General features: G+C 40.5%; 1 protein-coding gene across 1 annotated transcript in view; it reads left to right on the top strand.

Moving 5' to 3' along the window:
- The first annotated feature begins 7,212 nt into the window (after positions 1–7,212).
- Il23r (interleukin 23 receptor) overlaps positions 7,213–21,238 on the top strand; it is a 68,924-nt gene continuing 54,898 nt past the window's right edge. The window contains exons 1-4 of the mRNA NM_144548.1: positions 7,213–7,299; positions 8,299–8,401; positions 12,676–12,972; positions 19,998–20,121. Of these exons, the coding sequence (NP_653131.2) occupies positions 7,288–7,299; positions 8,299–8,401; positions 12,676–12,972; positions 19,998–20,121 (536 nt within the window). The 5' untranslated portion in view covers positions 7,213–7,287. The remainder of the gene's footprint in view (positions 7,300–8,298; positions 8,402–12,675; positions 12,973–19,997; positions 20,122–21,238) is intronic.

Here is a 21,238-nt window from a genome sequence, read left to right as displayed (position 1 = left end):
TTCGTTGAAGAATTGAGTTGGAATTTTAATGGGGATTGCATTGAATCTGTAGATTGCTTTTGGCAAGATAGCCATTTTTACAATGTTGGTCCTGCCAATCCATGAGCATGGGAGATCTTTCCATCTTCTGAGATCTTCTTTAATTTCTTTCTTCAGGGACTTGAAGTTTTTATCATACAGATCTTTCACTTCCTTCGTTAGAGTCACGCCGAGATATTTTATATTATTTGTGGCTATTGAGAAGGGTGTTGTTTCCCTAATTTCTTTCTCAGCCTGTTTATTCTTTGTGTAGAGAAAGGCCATTGACTTGTTTGAGTTAATTTTATATCCAGCTACTTCACCGAAGCTGTTTATCAGGTTTAGGAGTTCTCTGTTGGAATTTTTAGGGTCACTTATATATACTATCATATCATCTGCAAAAAGTGATATTTTGACTTCCTCTTTTCCAATTTGTATCCCCTTGATCTCCTTTTGTTGTCGAATTGCTCTGGCTAATACTTCAAGTACTATGTTGAAAAGGTAGGGAGAAAGTGGGCAGCCTTGTCTAGTCCCTGATTTTAGTGGGATTGCTTCCAGCTTCTCTCCATTTACTTTGATGTTGGCTACTGGTTTGCTGTAGATTGCTTTTATCATGTTTAGGTATTGGCCTTGAATTCCTGATCTTTCCAGAACTTTTATCATGAATGGGTGTTGGATCTTGTCAAATGCTTTTTCTGCATCTAACGAGATGATCATGTGGTTTTTGTCTTTGAGTTTGTTTATATAATGGATTACATTGATGGATTTTCGTATATTAAACCATCCCTGCATCCCTGGAATAAAACCTACTTGGTCAGGATGGATGATTGCTTTAATGTGTTCTTGGATTCGGTTAGCGAGAATTTTATTAAGGATTTTTGCATCGATGTTCATAAGAGAAATTGGTCTGAAGTTCTCTATCTTTGTTGGATCTTTCTGTGGTTTAGGTATCAGAGTAATAGTGGCTTCATAAAATGAGTTGGGTAGAATACCTTCTACTTCTATCTTGTGAAAAAGTTTGTGCAGAACTGGAGTTAGATCTTCTTTGAAGGTCTGATAGAACTCTGCACTAAACCCGTCTGGTCCTGGGCTTTTTTTGGCTGGGAGACTATTAATAACTGCTTCTATTTCTTTAGGGGATATGGGACTGTTTAGAAGGTCAACTTGATCCTGATTCAACTTTGGTACCTGGTATCTGTCCAGAAATTTGTCCATTTCGTCCAGGTTTTCCAGTTTTGTTGAGTATAGCCTTTTGTAGAAGGATCTGATGGTGTTTTGGATTTCTTCAGGATCTGTTGTTATGTCTCCCTTTTCATTTCTGATTTTGTTAATTAGGATTTTGTCCCTGTGCCCTTTAGTGAGTCTAGCTAAGGGTTTATCTATCTTGTTGATTTTCTCAAAGAACCAACTCCTCGTTTGGTTAATTCTTTGAATAGTTCTTCTTGTTTCCACTTGGTTGATTTCACCCCTGAGTTTGATTATTTCCTGCCGTCTACTCCTCTTGGGTGAATTTGCTTCCTTTTTTTCTAGAGCTTTTAGATGTGTTGTCAAGCTGCTAGTATGTGCTCTCTCCCGTTTTTTCTTGAAGGCACTCATAGCTATGAGTTTCCCTCTTAGAAATGCTTTCATTGTGTCCCAAAGGTTTGGGTACGTTGTGGCTTCATTTTCATTAAACTCTAAAAAGTCTTTAATTTCTTTCTTTATTCCTTCCTTGACCAAGGTATCATTGAGAAGAGTGTTGTTCAGTTTCCATGTGAATGTTGGCTTTCTGTTATTTATTTTGTTATTGAAGATCAGCCTTAGTGCATGGTGATCTGATAGGATACATGGGACAATTTCAATATTTTTGAATCTGTTGAGGCCTGATTTGTGACCTATTATGTGGTCAATTTTGGAGAAGGTACCATGAGGTGCTGAGAAGAAGGTATATCCTTTTGTTTTAGGGAAAAATGTTCTGTAGATATCTGTCAGATCCATTTGTTTCATCACTTCTGTTAGTTTCAGTGTGTCCCTGTTTAGTTTCTGTTTCCATGATCTGTCCATTGGTGAAAGTGGTGTGTTGAAGTCTCCCACTATTATTGTGTGAGGCGCAATGTGTGCTTTGAGCTTTACTAAAGTTTCTTTAGTGAATGTGGCTGCTCTTGTATTTGGAGCATAGATATTCAGAATTGAGAGTTCCTCTTGGAGGATTTTACCTTTGATGAGAATGAAGTGTCCCTCCTTGTCTTTTTTGATGACTTTGGGTTGGAAGTCAATCTTATCAGATATTAGGATGGCTACTCCTGCTTGTTTCTTCATACCATTTGCTTGGAAAATTGTTTTCCAGCCTTTCATTCTGAGGTAGTGTCTATCTTTTTCTCTGAGATGAGTTTCCTGTAAGCAGCAAAATGTTGGGTCTTGTTTGTGTAGCCAGTTTGTTAGTCTATGTCTTTTTATTGGCGAGTTGAGACCATTGATGTTAAGAGATATTAAGGAAAAGTAATTGTTGCTTCCTGTTAGTTTAGTTGTTAAAGGTGGCATTCTGTTCTTGTGGCTGTCTTCTTTTAGGTTTGTTGAGGGATTACCTTCTTGTTTTTTCTAGGGCGTTGTTCCCGTTCTTGTATTGGTTTTTTTCTGTTATTATCCTTTGAAGGGCTGGATTCGTGGAGAGATAATGCGTGAATTTGGTTTTGTCGTGGAATACTTTGGTTTCTCCCTCTATGATAATTGAGAGTTTGGCTGGGTATAGTAGCCTGGGCTGCAGTTTGTGTTCTCTTAGTGTCTGTATAACATCTGTCCAGGCTCTTCTGGCTTTCATAGTCTCTGGTGAAAAATCTGGTGTAATTCTGATAGGCTTGCCTTTATATGTTACTTGACCTTTTTCCCTTACTGCTTTTAGTATTCTATCTTTATTTAGTGCATTTGATGTTCTGATTATTATGTGTCGGGAGGAATTTCTTTTCTGGTCCAGTCTATTTGGAGTTCTGTAGGCTTCTTGTATGTTCATATGCATCTCATTCTTTAGATTTGGGAAGTTTTCTTCAATAATTTTGTTGAAGATGTTTGCTGGACCTTTGAGTTGAAAATCTTCATTCTCATCCACTCCTATTATCCGTACGTTTGGTCTTCTTATTGTGTCCTGGATTTCCTGGATATTTTGAGTTAGGATCTTTTTGCATTTTCCATTTTCTTTGATTGTTGTGCCGATGTTCTCTATGGAATCTTCTGCACCTGAGATTCTCTCTTCCATCTCTTGTATTCTGTTGCTGATGCTCAAATCTATGGTTCCAGATTTCTTTCCTAGGGTTTCTATCTCTAGTGTTGCCTCGCTTTGAGTTTTCTTTATTGTGTCTACTTCCCTTTTTAGGTCTAGTATGGTTTTGTTCATTTCCATCACCTGTTTGTATGTTTTTTCCTCTTTTTCTGTAAGGACTTCTACCTGTTTGATTGTGTTTTCCTGTTTTTCTTTAAGGACTTGTAACTCTTTAGCAGTGTTCTCCTGTATTTCTTTAAGTGATTTATTAAAGTCCTTCTTGATGTCCTCTACCATCATCATGAGATATGCTTTTAAATCTAGGTCTAGGTTCTCAGGTGTGTTGGGGTTCCCTGGACTGGGCGAAGTGGGTGTGCTGGGTTCTGGTGATGGTGAGTGGTCTTGGTTCCTGTTAGTAAGATTCCTCCGTTTACCTTTCGCCATCTGGTAATCTCTGGAGTTAGTAGTTATAGTTGACTCTGTTTAGAGATTGTTCTTCTGGTGATTCTGTTACCGTCTATCAGCAGACCTGGGAGACAGATTCTCTCCTCTGAGTTTCAGTGCTCAGAGCACTCTCTGCTGGCAAGCTCTCTTACAGGGAAGGTGCGCAGATATCTTGTATTTGGACCTCCTCCTGGCCGAAGAAGAAGGCCCAAAACAGGACCTTTCTCAGACACTGTGTTGCTTTGGCAGTTCCCAGGTGGTACAGACTCTCACCTAAGCAGACTAAATTCCTAAGTTCCTTGGAGTCCCGGGACCAAGATGGCGACCGCTGCTGCTGTGGCTTAGGCCGCCTCCCCAGCCGGGCGGGCACCTGTCCTCTGGTCCGGAAGGTGGCCGGCTGTCCCCGGCCCACACAGGGTGCTGCCTCAGCGCCTCTGTGCTTCTGCCTGTTCCAGAAGCTGTCAGGTTCTCTGGCGCACCCTCTCACCTGTTCAGACTAATTTCCTAAGTTCGGCGGGTCCCGGACCAAGATGGCGACCGCTGCTGCTGTGGCTTAGGCCGCCTCCCCAGCCGGGTGGGCACCTGTCCTGTGGTCCGGAAGGTGGCCGGCTGTCCCCGGCCCACGCAGGGTGCTGCCTCAGCGCCTCTGTGCTTCCGCCTGTTCCAGAAGCTGTCAGGTTCTCTGGCGCACCCTCTCACCTGTTCAGACTAATTTCCTAAGTTCGGCGGGTCCCGGACCAAGATCCTTCCTGTGGTTCTTAGCTTGGCTATTTATTCCAGATATCTAGGAGGCTTTGGTAAAAGGTCTCAATATCCACATTTTATCCACAGAAATCACAATTTCATTGCCTAAAGTGAGTCTGAGCACAGCAATGTTTTAAGTGCACACACTATGCGGATCCTAAGTACCGAACATGGGTCTGCTGGAAGAGCAGCAAGCACTACTAACAACTAAACCACATTTCCAGACACAAGCTTTCTTTTGCTTCTGAGACAGAGTCTTGTTCAATTTCCCACACTATTTTTAAACATTTTATAACCCAACTGTCCTTGAAGTAGAGATTCTCAGCCTCCCATTGAGATTTAAAGTATTTTTTCTTTTTTTTATTATGAGTAAAATAATTCATAAAAAAGGAAAAAAAATAAAAATATGATTTTATTTGGAAATATCCAAAAATATTCAAAGCAAATGTTAAGTAACTTTTCTTAATAAATATAATTATACATATCCAAAAAAAAAAAGAGCTACAAATGGATCAGAGTCATGGCGAGCATTTAACCTACTAAGCCATCTCCCCAGCTCTAAACTGATGATTCTTGAACGTGACTGTTTTTCCTTGTAGGGGAGGAATTTCTTATTTTCTTTTGGATGATAGGAGTGTATGTTTCGCTCTCATTCCAGTGACTACTTCTGAGGGGAAGCAGCCAGGCAACATTATTACATCACACCTAGTCAGAGCTCTGACATAAGGGAAAGCTATTACTTGGGGGCTTACTTAGAGTTTGAGAGAGTTAGATCATTACGACTGGAAGCAAGCAATCAAACAGACACAGTGCTGGAGCAGTAGTTGAGAGCTCCATTGAGTCAATAAGTTGGAGGCAGGGACATCAAGATTGTTCCTGTTCTCTGGTCTAGCTTTTGAACCCTTAAAGCTCACCCCTAGTGGCACACCTTCCCTCAGGACACACCTTCTAACCCTTCCAAGACAGTCCACCAACTAGAAGCCAAGCATCCAAGTTCATGAGTCCAAGGGGCCATTCTCATTCAATCCACCACATGAACTGTCTTAGTCAGGGATTCTATTCCTGCACAAACATTATGCCCAAGAAGCAAGTTGGGGAGGAAAGGGTTTATTCCATACTTCTGTTCATCTCCAAGGGGAGTCAGGACTGGAACTCAAGCAGGTCAGGAAGCAGGAGCTGATGCAGAGGCCATGGAGGGATGTTACTTACTGGCTTGCTTCCCCTGGCTTGCTCAGCTTGCAGAATCCAGACTACCAGCCCAGGGATGGCACCACCCACAATGGGCCCTCCCTGCTTGATCACTAGTTAAGAAAATGCCTTACAGCTGTATCTCATGGAGGCATTTCCTCAGCTGAAGTTCCTTTCTCTGTGGTAACTCCATCCTGTGTCAAGCTGACACACAAAACCAGCCAGTACAGGAACCACAAGGAAAAACGTGAAGGGATGAACATGAAGCAGTCACTCTGCCACTTACAGGAAGCTGCAAAGCTGGCTTCCCTGCTCCACTTTTCCTTTCCTCCAAATCCAGGCCTGTCTTCCCTGTCTCCTCTTGGCATTTGTTGGCAATCTTCAGGATTTACAGGGCCGTAAGATCTGTCCCCTCTACCTTTGTAAGATGCCCCTTGCCCTGGCTTAGGCTCCTTTTTATGTCTTTGGCTGGAGGTACATATATAGCTTCCCTCCATTCTCATTTCTCACAATTTCACAAGCTAAAATTTGTTGTTCTTTCACTCACCATTCGCCCTCAAGAACGAGGGGGAAGATTGACACAGAGAACCTTCCACTTCTGGATGGGGAAGCACGGTGTCTGTGTTAAGCCTCAACAAGCTTCTGAGTATAGGGTTGGGAAATGAGGCTGACAGGAGAGAGTGGTGCTACTGCCTCCTTAGTTACCTCGGGTTAACCATGACCTCCAGAGACGCTGGATGGAGTAGAGGGTTTCTCTCCAATGCTCCTCTTGCACTCCTTATTCTCCCCAACTCCAGTGTATGTTGCAGGTACAAAAATCAACTGCTTCATAGACTGACATTTTCTTTTTAAAGATGTTTTCGTTTTGCTACCAGGTCTCACTATGTAGCTCTACCTAGGTGACTTAGTTAAAGTTTCATTGATGTGAAGAGACACCATGACTACGACAACTCTTAGAGAGAACAACATTTAATTAGACTGGCTTACAGTTTCAATGATTCAGTCCATTATCATCATGGCGGGAAGCATGGCAGCCTTCAGGCAGACATGGTGATGGAGGAACTGAGAGGTCTAAATCCTGATCCGAAGGCAGCTAGGAAGAGACTCTGTTCTGCTCTGGGTGAAGCTTGGACACCAAGAGTCCTTAAAACCCACCTGCACAGTGACACACTTCCTCCAATAAGGTCACACCCATTCCAACAAGACCACACCTCCTAATAATGCCACTTCCCATGAGCCAAGCATATTCAAACCACCACCTGGCCTAGAGCTCCCATAGACCAGGTTGACCTTGAACTCAAAGATCTGCTTACCTCTGTCTCCTATGTGCAGGAATTAAAATGTGCATGACCACCATTGACCTGTTTGACTTCTTGCAGAAGACTCTGTTTTCAATTAAGGCAAGGAAAAAAACACTGACAAGGCAGCTCACTTTCAGTAATCTGGGTTTTTCCAAATAGTGACATGACAACTAGTCATTATGAAATGGACACGAGTTCCTCTTCAAGAAATGAAAATGTAGGTCAGGGCTCTGCTGACATTTCCATTTGCCTCATAGGTAAAAGCCTGAAGCAAATGCTAACAGTCAGGCAGTGGGAAAGAAGACAGCACAGCCAGGAGGGCAGCGGCTTGATTCTGAAGAGAGAAAGTAATGCAAACAAATGAAAAGAGAGGTAAGGAGACCCTAATTCCTGAGATACATAGAGGCAGCTGTGCTTTTCTTCGGAAAGAAGCAGGACAAATTGCTTTCTTTTATGATTTCTGTGATTCTTTCTTATAATGCTACTGATGAACGGCAAGTCTCTCGTACTGCCAATTGCACCTCTTTTGATGCTCACCTCTCTGGTGAGCAGTTAATGTCTGGTGGGGCAATTCTACAGCTTGTGCTGCCTCTTAGAGGAAGATTCATTATCAGAAATTAAGAAAGGGTTCCCCATATTCATAAGCTACAAAAGTGTAATTGTGTGGTTTATGCTGTTTGATGAGCCATAACTTATGTTTTGAAGTTCTTTAATATGAAAACTTGAGCTTAACTAAGTTGACCAAAACAATAATAATAACTATTATTGAACAACTGACTTATTCTACAACTAAACTGATGAGTGGAGAGCAAGTCTCCTGGTGCAAGCTTGGTACAGTGTCTTCCTGTATTTCCATCACAGGTCTCTTCTGAGCCCTAGAGATGAAAGGATTCCCCCGTAGGTTTGACTTTTCATAGTACATGTCTTTGCCTAATTCTAGTTTCTACCCATTTATCTTTAGGAATTCTGAAATTTTCTGCTTTTCCCAACTTTTGTCCATCAAAGACTGGTCTTCCAGACCATGATAGATATGAACCAGTCAGACATTAACTGTTGATTATCAGGAGTTACAGCAGAGAGAGAGTAGCTGCCTGATGAAGGACAATAGAACAGGAGGAACTACATTTTAACAAGTATCTAGTGATCTCCGAGAATAATCTGCGGTGATGCTGGAAGGCTGACATTCCACCCTGATGCTCTGCTCAACTGCCTTTTGATGAGTCTCCTTACAGAATGTGACCTCTATCTGCCCTGTTTCTGTTATTTTGAATGCAAGGATTCCATTAAATTTAATAATTATGAGCAATGTAATGCTCATTATCTCTGTAAAATGTTACAATATAAATATAAACATTTTTCATCTTTCTCCAGAGAGAAATGAGAGGCTTCTACTACATTTGGGACATGAGTCACCTCACACTTCAGCTGCATGTGGTGATAGCCCTTTATGTGCTCTTCAGATGGTGTCACGGAGGTAGAGTATTTTGTGTATCTATCTATATTTTCATTTAACAAATAGAACAATGAATGATTATCATTTTCAAGCACTTATGTCAGAATATCTGGAAAATGCAAAAGTTATTAGAGAAAAATTAATATGGGATGGAACAAACTAAAAATAATCCAACTTCCTTTCAAATGCAGGTTGCTCTTTTTTTTTTTTTTTTAACCCCAGATACCCAAGCGGGCACTCTTCTGTCATACATAAATCTTTCAACATAGGAGGCTGTCTTGAGTTGACATGTTCTATTTTATGATTGGCATAACTGTTATATAACTCAGCCAAAGCTTGCGTTTACTTATGCAGCTCTGTGAACTACTTACCGATGATTACTCTACAGCAAGCTTTTAGTCCCTGTTAAACACTATTATTTTACTGTTGTTATTTCTGTCTTATAATTAATACAAACATTCAGTAAAACAAGTTCTTTGAGACTGCAGAAATTTAAGCAAGGGTATGGTTGACATCTTGGAGTTTCTGTTGGGAGCAGCTGTCTCCTGGGCAAGAACACAGATAACAGGAGGCAGATAATACCAACACAGAATTCTGAAGAGTCAGTGACATTTTTCAGACTAGGTGATCCAAAATAGTGACAAACTTGTTTGCTCCTCTCTCTCTCTCTCTCTCTCTCTCTCTCTCTCTCTCTCTCTCTCTCTCTCTCTCTCTCTCTCTCTTGCTGCTGCTGTTGCTGTTGAATGTGAAATGCTTCATAAATTTGTAAGTCATTCTTGCTTGTGACCATACTGACATACTGACTATATTGCTCATCTCTAGGCAGGGACACAATTATGTTGGAGCTATAGATCTAGATATACAACCTTTCAGCAAGATAACTGAACACTTCAGAGTCAGATTAGCAGCTTTCCCACAAGGTTTAGACAAAAAGATGACAGATGCTTGACTGATTATACATCCAAATGATGAGTACACATGATATTAGACAGTGTCTAGACTGTGATAGGACATGGTACCTAAACTGTGATAGGACATAGTGTTAGAGAATGTCTAGACTGTGATAAGACATGGCATTAGACAGTGTCTAGAACTATTGTCCATTCTACTCTGACAATTTTAATAGAATACAGGTGACATATGTCCAAGGTGACATACATCCTGTTTCACTAGGACGGTGTTATTACATTTCAATAGCTTTAGCAGCCAAGTGCAGAGGCACACATCTTAATCCTGACACTCAAGGGGCTGAGACAGGAAAACTGCTGCAAGTTTGAGGCCCAAGTGAGCTACAGTGTGAGTTCAAGGACAGCCTACTACACATAGCAAAATTAGTCTACCAGAAAATTAATCATTAAATAAACAAAAAGTTTTACAAGTACTTTTTCAAAGTGTACTACACACTTCTACAATGAGTTTAACATTTCTAACCAATTTAATAATTAAGAAATTCAATGAGCTGGGCAAGGTACCTCACATCTATATTATCATCATGCAGGAGACTGAGGCACGTGAATGGAAGTGAATTCAAAGCCAGCATAGGCTGCAAAGTGAGAACCTCTCTAAAAAAAGAAAGAAGAAAACTCAGGACTAACAAGTTAACATGACCTACTCTTTTACAATCTGTGTTTGCCTCTTCCTGTTCACCAACTTGTCCTCACTATGTTCTGAAAAGTCATTTCTAAAACTCAGGACATGTGACCAAGTCTTTTGACACTTTTCTATGTGTTCTAAAAATGGTTTCATAATGAGTCATGGAATTATGTTTTGTCTAAACTTTAATTATCAAACTTATTTAAAATAGCTAGGTATTTACTTGAAAAAAAAAAGAAATAGAGAACTTCATAAATCTGTCTGCCATCCTTATACTTAACTCATGCTGACCTACTTGATATTGCCCTATTTTTCTTCCTCTTCCATCCTTTCCCTCTTTCATCCTCATCTTCTTCTTTTGCTTGTTTTTCTAAAACCAAGTTACATTTTGCACATTAGCCTTGAACTTGCTGTGTAACACAGGCTGACCTCAAAATCTCTACCCTCTTGCTTTAGCTGCCCAAATGCTAGAATTATAAGCATATGTTACCATGACCTGACACGTCTATTTCTTACTTCCTTTTGAAGTATTTTTCACACTGATTTATCTGTTTGTGGAATAGAGTGTGTGTCATGGCACCAGGGAGAAGTCAGAGGACAATGTGGTTCTCCCTTTTCACCATGTGGGGCCCAAGGATCAAACTTATGTCTCCAGGCTTGGTAGCTATCTCACCTGCTCTCATTTATTATTGTCTATTCCTAGCTAGCTTAAAAGCTTATAATCTATGTAGCACAAGATTATAACCCATGGAAGGAGTTACAGAAACAAAGTTTGGAGCTGAGATGAAAGGATGGACCATGTAGAGACTGCCATATCCAGGGATCCACCCCATAATCAGCATCCAAACGCTGACACCATTGCATATACTAGCAAGATTTTATCGAAAGGACCCAGATGTAGCTGTCTCTTGTGAGACTATGCCGGGGCCTAGCAAACACAGAAGTGGATGCTCACAGTCAGCTAATGGATGGATCACAGGGCTCCCAATGGAGGAGCTAGAGAAAGTACCCAAGGAGCTAAAGGGATCTGCAACCCTATAGGTGGAACAACATTATGAACTAACCAGTACCCCTGAGCTCTTGACTCTAGCTGCATATGTATCAAAAGATGGCCTAGTCGGCCATCACTGGAAAGAGAGGCCCATTGGACACGCAGACTTTGTGTGCCCCGGTACAGGGGAACGCCAGGGCCAAAGGGGGGGAGTGGGTGGGTAGGGGAGTGGGGGTGGGTGGGTAAGGGGGACTTTTGGTATAGCATTGGAAATGTAAATGAGCTAAATACCTAATAAAAAATGGAAAAAAAAAAAAAAAAAGAAATTACATGCTTTCGAACTCATGTTGTCGCCATTTTGCTGAGACATAGACATGCCCTTGTCCCCTGGACTTGTGATGTCTCTGATTACCATTGGCAAAGATGACATTCCTTGAAGGGGGAACATGAAAACATGTACACGATTCTACAAACAAGCCTTACATGCACAGCAACCATCAACACTCAGGGAGGCCATATTTTGATGGCTCTGTTCTATGGGCAGGAAACCATGTCACATTGTCCCTGACACATGGCAAAGCAGGACTCAGCACCTGGTTCTATTCCTGTCAATGATGTTGTAATTATTTTACTACTATTTCCACATTGAAACATTTTTAACTTATGTGTAGCTATTATTTGAACAAAAAGAAATCTTAAACTACATACTCAATAAGCTAGTTCTTTAAGTTTTGTATTCCAAGTACAAGGGCCTTTTTAAAAATCAAATACTCATCTTTATTCTTATTGTAATAAGATTTAAATATATTTTAATACAAGTATTTCCAGGAAAAGATAGAACAAATTTCATAAAACTTGTGGGTTTTTTATTTTAGTTAAGACTTTTATTTTTATTAATACTGCATTCCATTTGACTTTATATGAATGACTTTACTGTTAGGGGAGGCTGGTGAAGCTGTATCTCAAGGCAAGCATTGCTACTGAGCTTTGAGTTAGTTGTGACATGAAAGGAACACACCCATTGTATTATGCTTGAGTCATAGACATACATAATTTAAAATAAAAATATTAACATGGAAATTATTGCTGCTAACAATTTTTAATATTTCTCATTGATTCACCCATTATTTGCTTCTTTCCAATGCTGAGCTTTTACAAATCATCTTGTTTTGAAACTTGCTTTTTAATTCAATAATGCATCATGTTTCCTCTGTATTATTAATTTAGTATTGAATTTTATGTGGTTAGTAAGTATTCTCTTTTTTCATTGTAAGAGTAAAGATATGATCATTATAGTCACACTATGATGATAAAAGTAGATTTTGTCTCAAACAAACAAAAACACTCCATATCCCGACAAACAAGAGATTGGATGAATATCAAGATAACAGAGATTGGTTGAGTATCAAAAGGATGGAATTGGATTCTGCAATGCCAGGTACTACTTTTGAGTCTCATCTTTAAAAAAGTGCTATAGTTTCATAATGCCTCTGTTTTCCTCCTGAAAATGGAAGAGGAAATTCCATTTGCTCTCTGACAATGAGAAAAGCTGAAAGGCTGCATCCTGCCAAAACCTGAAGAAAACATACAGCAATTTTTCAATTATCATTTAGTTATTGAAAAAATGAGTTTTACCTGCAGTAGCATATTCTTCTCTAAGTCTCTTACAAGATTTTGCATACAATTGATTATTTCATGTGTTTGTTTCCAGGAATCACAAGTATAAACTGCTCTGGTGACATGTGGGTTGAGCCTGGTGAAATTTTTCAGATGGGCATGAATGTTTCTATATATTGCCAAGAAGCCCTTAAGCACTGCCGACCAAGGAATCTTTACTTTTATAAAAATGGCTTCAAAGAAGAATTTGATATCACAAGGATTAATAGAACAACAGCTCGGATTTGGTATAAAGGCTTTTCGGAACCTCATGCCTATATGCATTGCACTGCTGAATGTCCTGGTCATTTTCAAGAGACACTGATTTGTGGGAAAGACATTTCCTCTGGACGTAAGTACTATAGAATATCGTAATGGTTAACTGATTGTTGCTGGGCTTTTACATAAAAATGGAGACAAATCAACATAGTTTATGTATCAGATCGGTTTGAAACTGGGGCTCAGCTCAGATGTCTACAGAGTCATGTTGGTGAACTATGAGTTATAGGGACTGGTGAGGCTTGTAAAGAGAAGAAAGATCAGGGCTCACTGGGACAGCCACCACCTCTGGGGGCCCAGTGTGTCTTGATCTGCTGAGTTTTCAAAAGAAGGCAGAAGTGTGGAGGTTTGATGTGAACATCAAAATTTTTAAATATTGCAAATACCCCCCAAAGAACAATTTTCCCCACTAGCCTGAGTGAACACAGTCTATGTGAAAGGCTCTTTAGCTGAGATGCTGCTCTTAGCTAAGAATGATAGCATACACCTATAATCCAGCTCTCAGAATGAGGAGGAAGGAGGATAGTGAATTCCTGATCAACTTGAGCCTGGACAACAACAAAATGCTTAAATGATGCTCTTTTCATCTGGTTGTTATTTGGCTTCTGTTGGTGTGTTTATTTGCCAAATTAATGTCATTAATTTTTAGGCTAGCTGATCCTATTAAAAAAAATTGAAGTCAAGATTCAGGGTGCATTTCAAAATCACCTCTGTTTTCACTATGGTCCCAGTGAGTAATCTTAAAGCAATTTGCTTATCTGACCTCAACCTCCATTTCGTGGAATAAAAGTACCTGTAAGCACCCTATTTCAAAAATTTTTGAATGTATATTAAAAACTTAAAGTTATTTAGTGTTGAATTCTTATAAATGCATGCTTTTGATAAAACATAGGGAAATTCAACAGATAGGTATGGTGGTTTCCACCTTTGATCCCAGCCCATGGGAGTTGGAGGCTAGCCTATTCTATATCAGGAATTCCAGGCCAGCCAGGGTTACGTAGAGAGATTCTATTTCCATAAACAAACAAGTAAACACACATAGGGAGATTCTCATACAATCTCCTGTTCCTTGTCTCATAGTCCCTGTTATGAATTACCATTACTATCATTATTAAGAAAATTTTAGTCAAATCAATCTCAACACATACTAAATCAGTTTGTATTCACAATATTGTGAAGGTGTGTAAGTTCCTGTACTGATTTGTACAAATATCTATGTATCTTTTGGTTTTTATATGTTTATGTGTCTGTGATTGCGTTTGTAGGTGTGTGTGTGTGTGTGCGTGCATGTGGGTACAGAGGCCAGAGATAAAACTTGGACATTATTCTCAAGGAATATTTCACCTTGGTTTTCGAGACCTGGCCTCATACCATGATCTGAAGCTCACCAAATTAGTCTGGCTGGCCAGGGAGCCTTGGGAATCCTATCTCCACCTGCTCAGTGCTGGGATGACAAGTTGATGGCACAATACCAGGCATGTTATGTGGATGCTAGAGAGGATCCCATGATTGCACAGAAAACACTTTGCTTACCGAGCCATCTCCTTGTCCACTGTTCACTGTTTTAATGCAGAGTCATTCTCCAGTACGTCTCTGCCATTGGGGCTCACAGATCAGAAGAGCTCCCTTTCCACATACTTTTGATAATATTATATGAAGTTCTTGTTTCTTCCTCGGTTCCAGATCAAAGATAAGAAGAGGCAGATGGGACCCCACTATCACTTGGCTTTGAGACTGGCCACCTGAAAACTAGATTTTCTTGTTCTGAAAAAAAAGGCCACTGTCCTACTTAACTCCAGGCAGCTGACAAAGCATGCATGTCTTTCAAATGAGATAGCTGTAGGACGAGGTGGAGAGTTGGAGAAAAGAATAAGTAGGTTTTAGACTTTAATAATGACTTGCTATCTGCGCTTTACGTTACTGAACTCAACAGTAAAGGGTGCCGACATTGTGAAAACCAAACCGTAAGCAGATACCTCATCCGATGTATGAAGTCTTGACAACTTGTTCATATCACCCCTCAATACGTCAGCGCTTCACTGGTTCCCCTTTGGGGACTGATATATGAGTAGACATGCTATGCGATCCCTTCAGCGGGAAAATGAGACATCTCCACAGCTTTAGGGAAAGGTGAGTTGTTAGCTTAAGTAAGAGAGGGGAAAATGATCTAAAATAAATATCACTTCTTTTAAAAAGAAAAGCAAGCCAGCAACTTTGGTTTTCGGTTCCATCTCCGATTTACAGTTCCCTAGACAAAGAGCACCTCATCCTGTAAACAGTGTTGTGATGGAGATCAAGCAAGTGATTTTATAAGACAAGAAATCAAGACAGCTACCACCATGTTACTGAACCATTAAGATGAGATACTGTTGAGGCTCCTGTTTACAGGCAAACGTGGCCTTAAATTTCAGGTTGTCACTGAGCACCTGTCCCTTCCTTTTAATTTAAATTGCTAGATTGTTTTCCTAGTGAAGCACCTTCATCCAAGACAACACCAAATGTGATTTTACAAATTTTCCTTAATGTCCCTTCCCCCTGCTGGAGTGCAGACGACTGATAGCTTGCTGCCACCCTCCTGCTGTTGGTTGAGGGGTTTCTGTGGAGAGCCATGCTGTGTTTCACGTCAGAGTGCTCCCCTTCCAGGACAGCCTACGACAAACATTTATCCTCCACCATCACTCTTTCCATCATTAATTTGTGAGATGTAATTCCTCACAGAAACCTCGGGTTATGAGTGTGCAAACCCAACTGCCAGGCAAGAATTTACTCAAACTCCTGGGTTCAAGCTCAATGTGCTTTGGGGCTGAGTGGGACTGGGTTCTTGGCAAACTTCCTTCCTATTAACTAGGTCAAAAAAGGGGGCCTTGGGGGTTTTGTGGTGTTCTCGAAAGCACTTTGCTTTCACTGGGCCGCTTTGATACAGGATATTTGTTCTGTAAGCTTTGTGATGCCAAGTAGTCAGCACTGTTTTGAACAGAGTGATTGCAGGCATGTTGACGCATCACGAAAGGTGGAGAGCCAGTGAGTCAGTGCTTTCCCTGAAACATCCAGGTATTTCAAAGTCTCTCTAATGAGCCATCACTTAAATACCACTATCACCTTTTCCACTATAGTCCACAATCTTAAATGCTCCTTAGATTCTTGTCTCTGCTTAAATGAGAGCATATTATGGGAAATTTGTCCAAATAGGGGTCATTGAAAAGTGTCAAATTACATAAACCATGTAGGTAATACTTTCAACCAAATTTACTTAAATTTAACTTAAATTTAATACTTAAATTTTTAAACATTTTTTACCTTAATTTTTTTCAGTCTTTGATGTTCACTCTTGGTGATAAAAAGAATTCTTAGCCACTTAAACCCTTAAATATTCATCTCCAGAGTAGCTTCTTGTGTGGAAAGCCTGGTCTGAACCCTCCTGCAGGTGCTTAGTGATCTCCACCTGAAACATCACACCTCTCTCCAACTTAACTCTTAACATTGCCATCTTTTTAATTGGCATTCATGGGATAGACTTCACTGGTTGTTTTACATATGTTCCAAAAAAATATGCTAAGCACTAGAAATACAAAGTAAAGAGGACCACAGACCCAGCCCCTTCAAAAGATCTCAGTGGAAAAAAAATCTTGGGTTAGGATGAATTAATAACTCTCCTGGTAAATGATCAGGGAGCATCTTAATAAGTGTAGAGAGATGAGGTAGGTATGAGAGAACAAAATCTCTGTTTGTTTGTTTGTTTGTTTGTTTGTTTTTCGAGACAGGGTTTCTCTGTGTAGCTCTGGCTGTCCTGGAACTCTCTCTGTAGACCAGCCTGGCCTCGAACTCAGAAATCCACCTGCCTCTGCCTCCCAAGTGCTAGGATTAAAGGTGTGTGCCACCATGCCCAGCTGAGAGAACAAAATCTTAATCCTCTTTGTGCATTCAGGGTATTCTCAGGAAGTGGGCAGCCAGTTTTATTCTTGGATACTTATAACCCAGAATCAGATCTAACAATGGGATGTTCCTCCTGTGACTTGTCTCTAGCTCTTTACTGTGCATCCCACTATTGTGTGTCATCCACTGCTCACTCACACACATGCAGATTTGTCACTTTTGTCTTTGACAGAGTTCATGCCAACCATTCACTTACACTCCCGACCATTTGCTTCGTGGAGAATAGTGTGAAACAGAGTCCAGGAAGTTGACATTTAACTTCTGTGATTTTTCAAATTAACAGTGTTCTCTGCCTAAAACCACAGGGGAAAGTAGCAAAATTGAAACACCCATGGAGCCCACGAGCCCATCATCCTACCCATGATAGAATCCTACTATTAGAATCCACAAGCTCTCACTACCCAGAGTACAGAATGATGTAAAGTACTGTTGCCATGCTTACCTTCCTCAAGTTCAAATGAAATTTAAAAGATTTCCTTCGCTGAGCAGTGGTGGTGCTTTAATCCCAGCACTTGGGAGGCAGAGGCAGGTGGATTCTGAGTTAGAGGCCAGCCTGGTTTACAGAGTGAGGTCCAGGACAGCGAGGGCTACACAGAGAAACCCTGTCTCGAAAAACCAAAAAAAAAAAAAAAAAAAAAAAAAAAATTCTTTCACCTTGTGGGAACGAAACTTACTCATTGGAACTTAATGCTACCCCTCACCAGACTCTTACAAAGCACTTTCATGTAACCATCACTGCTTGAAAGTAGCTTTTAAAGAGACAATTGAGTTGTGTGTGTGTGTGTGTGTGTGTGAGAGAGAGAGAGAGAGAGAGAGAGAAGACTAGAAGAGGGCACAGGGTGTTTTCCTCTGTCACTCTTCTTTTTCCTTAGAGACAGAGTCTCTCTAGGACTCACATTTTCTTGGCTCTGCTGAATGAAGGTCACCAAGTCACAATTATTCTGTTTCTGCTTCTCCCAGAGCTGGGTTAACAGATATGCATACCATGCATGCCTAGCTCATTACGTGGGTGCTGGGATCTAAGCTCCAGGCTACATAATTGTCCAGCAAATACTCTTGAACCACTCAGGCATCTCTATAGTCCTGAACACAGATTTCAGTAGTGAAGTTAATTACATCAACACACAAAAATTAAAAAACTTTCGTTGAGCAAAAATAGGCATGCCTGTCAAGCCCTTGAATCCTTCACTCTGCTCAAGACCTACTCCTAGTTTAACAACTGGGAGTCTTTGTCTTTGGAGTGTCTATATTTATCCTTCTCTTTTTCTCTAATGAAGATGCTACACTATATCACTTTGTTACATACTTTTAAAACCACTTTATCATATGTTCATCATTTAGAAATACCTTTCTAATGACTTGTGCACAGGACCTAGTTACTGACATCCTTGCACTGGGCTAGGGGAGAGAGGGGAGATGAGGAGACTGAGGAAAGTGTTGCTTCTTATAGGGAAAAAATGCTAACAGACAAAAAAAAAAAAGAGGCTATGGAGAGGAAAAACTGAACAGGGGTGGGTGAGTGGGAGTGTGGGCAAGGATGTGGGAGAGAGAGCGTGCCTTGAAATAGTTCTCTGAATACCAACCCTTAAAAGAAAACAACTTTTGATGTGGTGATGGTAAAACATGCATAGTACAACCCACTTATTTTTGCCACATTTAGGGGCTTGTTTCAGTGGTGTTCACTGAATTGGCTTATATTCTCTCAGCACTCTCTTGCTAGAACTCTTCTTGTCAAAGGAAACTATCTTATCCGTGGACTTGCACACACTGCCTATCCACACAGGGGTCACCACCATCATTCCACCTCTTATTTTATGAATCTGACTATTTTTGACACCTCTTATAAAGGAAATCATGCAGTCTTTTGTGTCTGGCTTAACATTGTTGGAAGTTTCCTTCCTCTTACTGCTAAATACTAGTTCGTTCTGCATGTGAATAGCTAACTTTCAAAAGGAAAAGTAGACTGTATCATCCATAAGAGGAAATAGTCTTCCTGGGCAATAGGAAAAAGCTAAAGAATCTTTCACAGAGCCTAGCCTTGAAGAGGGATGTAAGAAGAGAGTCAACTGCTGCTCAGTAATAATGACGTAATTCTGATGGGACAGTATGGAGCTTTCCAGATAGAAAGTCACTGTCACTTTAACAATGGTAGTGTTGGTAGAACTGTGCAAACTAAATTCTAAGTAAGCTAGAGGGGCTGGGGAGATGACTTAGTTGGTAAAGCACTTGCCATGAAAGCATGCAGACCTGCATTTGGATCTCCAGCACCGATATAACAATCAGGCAGGGTGATGCCTCCCTTTAATCCCAGCACTGGAGAGGCAGAGACAGGAGAATTCCGAGGGCTTGCTGGTCTACCAGACCGGGCAATCAGTGAACTTCAGATTCAGTATAAGTCTGTGCCTCAAAACAAACAAACAAAAACAATAACTATAGCAACAAGAAATCAAAAAAGTGTGAGGGGTTTTAGAGATGGCTCAGTGGTTAAGAGCACATACTATCTTGTATAAGTCTCAAGTTCGGTTCCTACAATCCACATAGGACAATTTTCAATAGCCTGGAATTCCAGCTCTAGAGTATTCAACCTACTCTTCTCACCTCCAGAGACGCCTGTACTCATCTCACACTCCCACACAAACATACACAGTAAAAAATAAAATAAATATTTTAAAAGTAATATGAAAAGTAATGAAGGAAGATACTGAATGGGCTTCTGGCCTCTATGTGCACCAGAATCCTCACACACATAAGTATACAAACACAGAATACACACACACACACACACACACACACACACACACACACACATACACCATACACATGTGTTCATACAATAATAATTTTTTAACATCTAGCTTAAAAAGAAAGGTGGAATGGTAGCTGAGGGGAGATAGAATTGGAGACATAGAGGGAGACTTTCTTGATTTGGATGAGAACAACCTGAGTTTGTTAACATTCACACAGGAGAAGAAACTATAGGAAAATATACTGAGAGGAGGAGAAAAGCTTGGTGTCAAAGTTGACTACACTGTAAGGTAGAGGTAGTGGAATGAGGAGCCCATGGGTTCTCAGTGCCAAGAGGCCTAGTTTGTTTCCCTATGAAACTGACAGTTTAACAGCTAGCTACTTTATCAAAGCAGCTCTTAGTGATTCGTTTTGTTGCAGATCCACCGGATGCCCCCAGCAATCTGACATGTGTCATTTATGAATACTCAGGCAACATGACATGCACCTGGAACACTGGGAAGCCTACCTACATAGATACCAAGTATATTGTGCATGTGAAGAGGTAGGTTCTATAGCACTATCAAACATGCATTCTATTCCAGAGTAGATTCAACAGTGACCAAGACCTGCCTCAAATCTGAGACACCTATCTTGGTTAGGGAACTTAAAATCACTCCTGTGCCATTGCCATTTTCTGCTTCATGGGACAACAAACTCTCTGACCTCCCATCCTTTTCTCTTGGTATCAGGAGCCTAATGGAGGCTCAGTCCACTTTAAACTGTTACCTAAATTTACGCCCTATTCTCCTTTGAGGATCAGCATAATGTACTTAGTCCCTCAAAATTGGCATTCTTTATCTTTAAAGTGGACCCCCAAAATCCATGCTTGTTCTAATTTATTGAGTGATTCTGGCTTTCAACTCGTATGATGATTCCAGGTCTTAAGGCAGGGAATTCAGGGGAAATATTAATGGTTAATCATGACCTTTGAGTTTTAATTCTAATTTAGGGGCTACAACTCTAGCTGAATGGGAATTCAAGTTTCAGATAGGAAAAGTGGTGAAAGGGAAAAGACACCCCCCATGGTCTTCTCCTCCATGGCTCTGGGCAGAACCATGCATCTGTCTACTCTTCCAGGCAGAAACCTGGCAGAAGGCATTAGAGAGGAACCTTACTACTGCTGCCACCTAACACTGTTTGTCCTTTGCTTCTTCTATATGACTTCAGAGAGGTTGGATGGCTCTTAGCCTCCTGTGAAATGAAGAAAATTATTAAAGCAATGATGAAATAAGAGATATCTTAGTCCATTTATGCTACTATAACAAAATATGAGCAACTGGCTGATTGATAAGAAACAGAAATTTATTGCATATAGGCCAGGGGCTGAAAAGTTTGAGATCAAAAATTCCAGTAGAGTCTGCCAAAAGCTATTTCCCATATGCAGTATCTTCTGCAAGGCCTCCCATGAATGGTGAAAAACCAACTCCATTCCTCATAAGGAATTAGCATCATCCTTGAGTGTGAAGCCATCATTACTTCACCATCATCTAAGAGCTTAGCCACTTAAGACTCTTGGACTAAAGGCTAAATTTTACATATGAAAATGACCCATTGCTGAGACCCATTGCTAGGTCTCAGCATGTGAATTTGGAAGGACATCAATCAGACTATTTATATCA

The sequence above is a fragment of the Mus musculus genome, chromosome 6 (genome assembly GCF_000001635.26).
Source record: "Mus musculus strain C57BL/6J chromosome 6, GRCm38.p6 C57BL/6J".
Taxonomy (NCBI): Eukaryota; Metazoa; Chordata; class Mammalia; order Rodentia; family Muridae; genus Mus; species Mus musculus.
The sequence above is the reverse complement of the archived record's forward strand: the minus strand, read 5'-3'. Positions and strand labels throughout refer to the sequence as shown.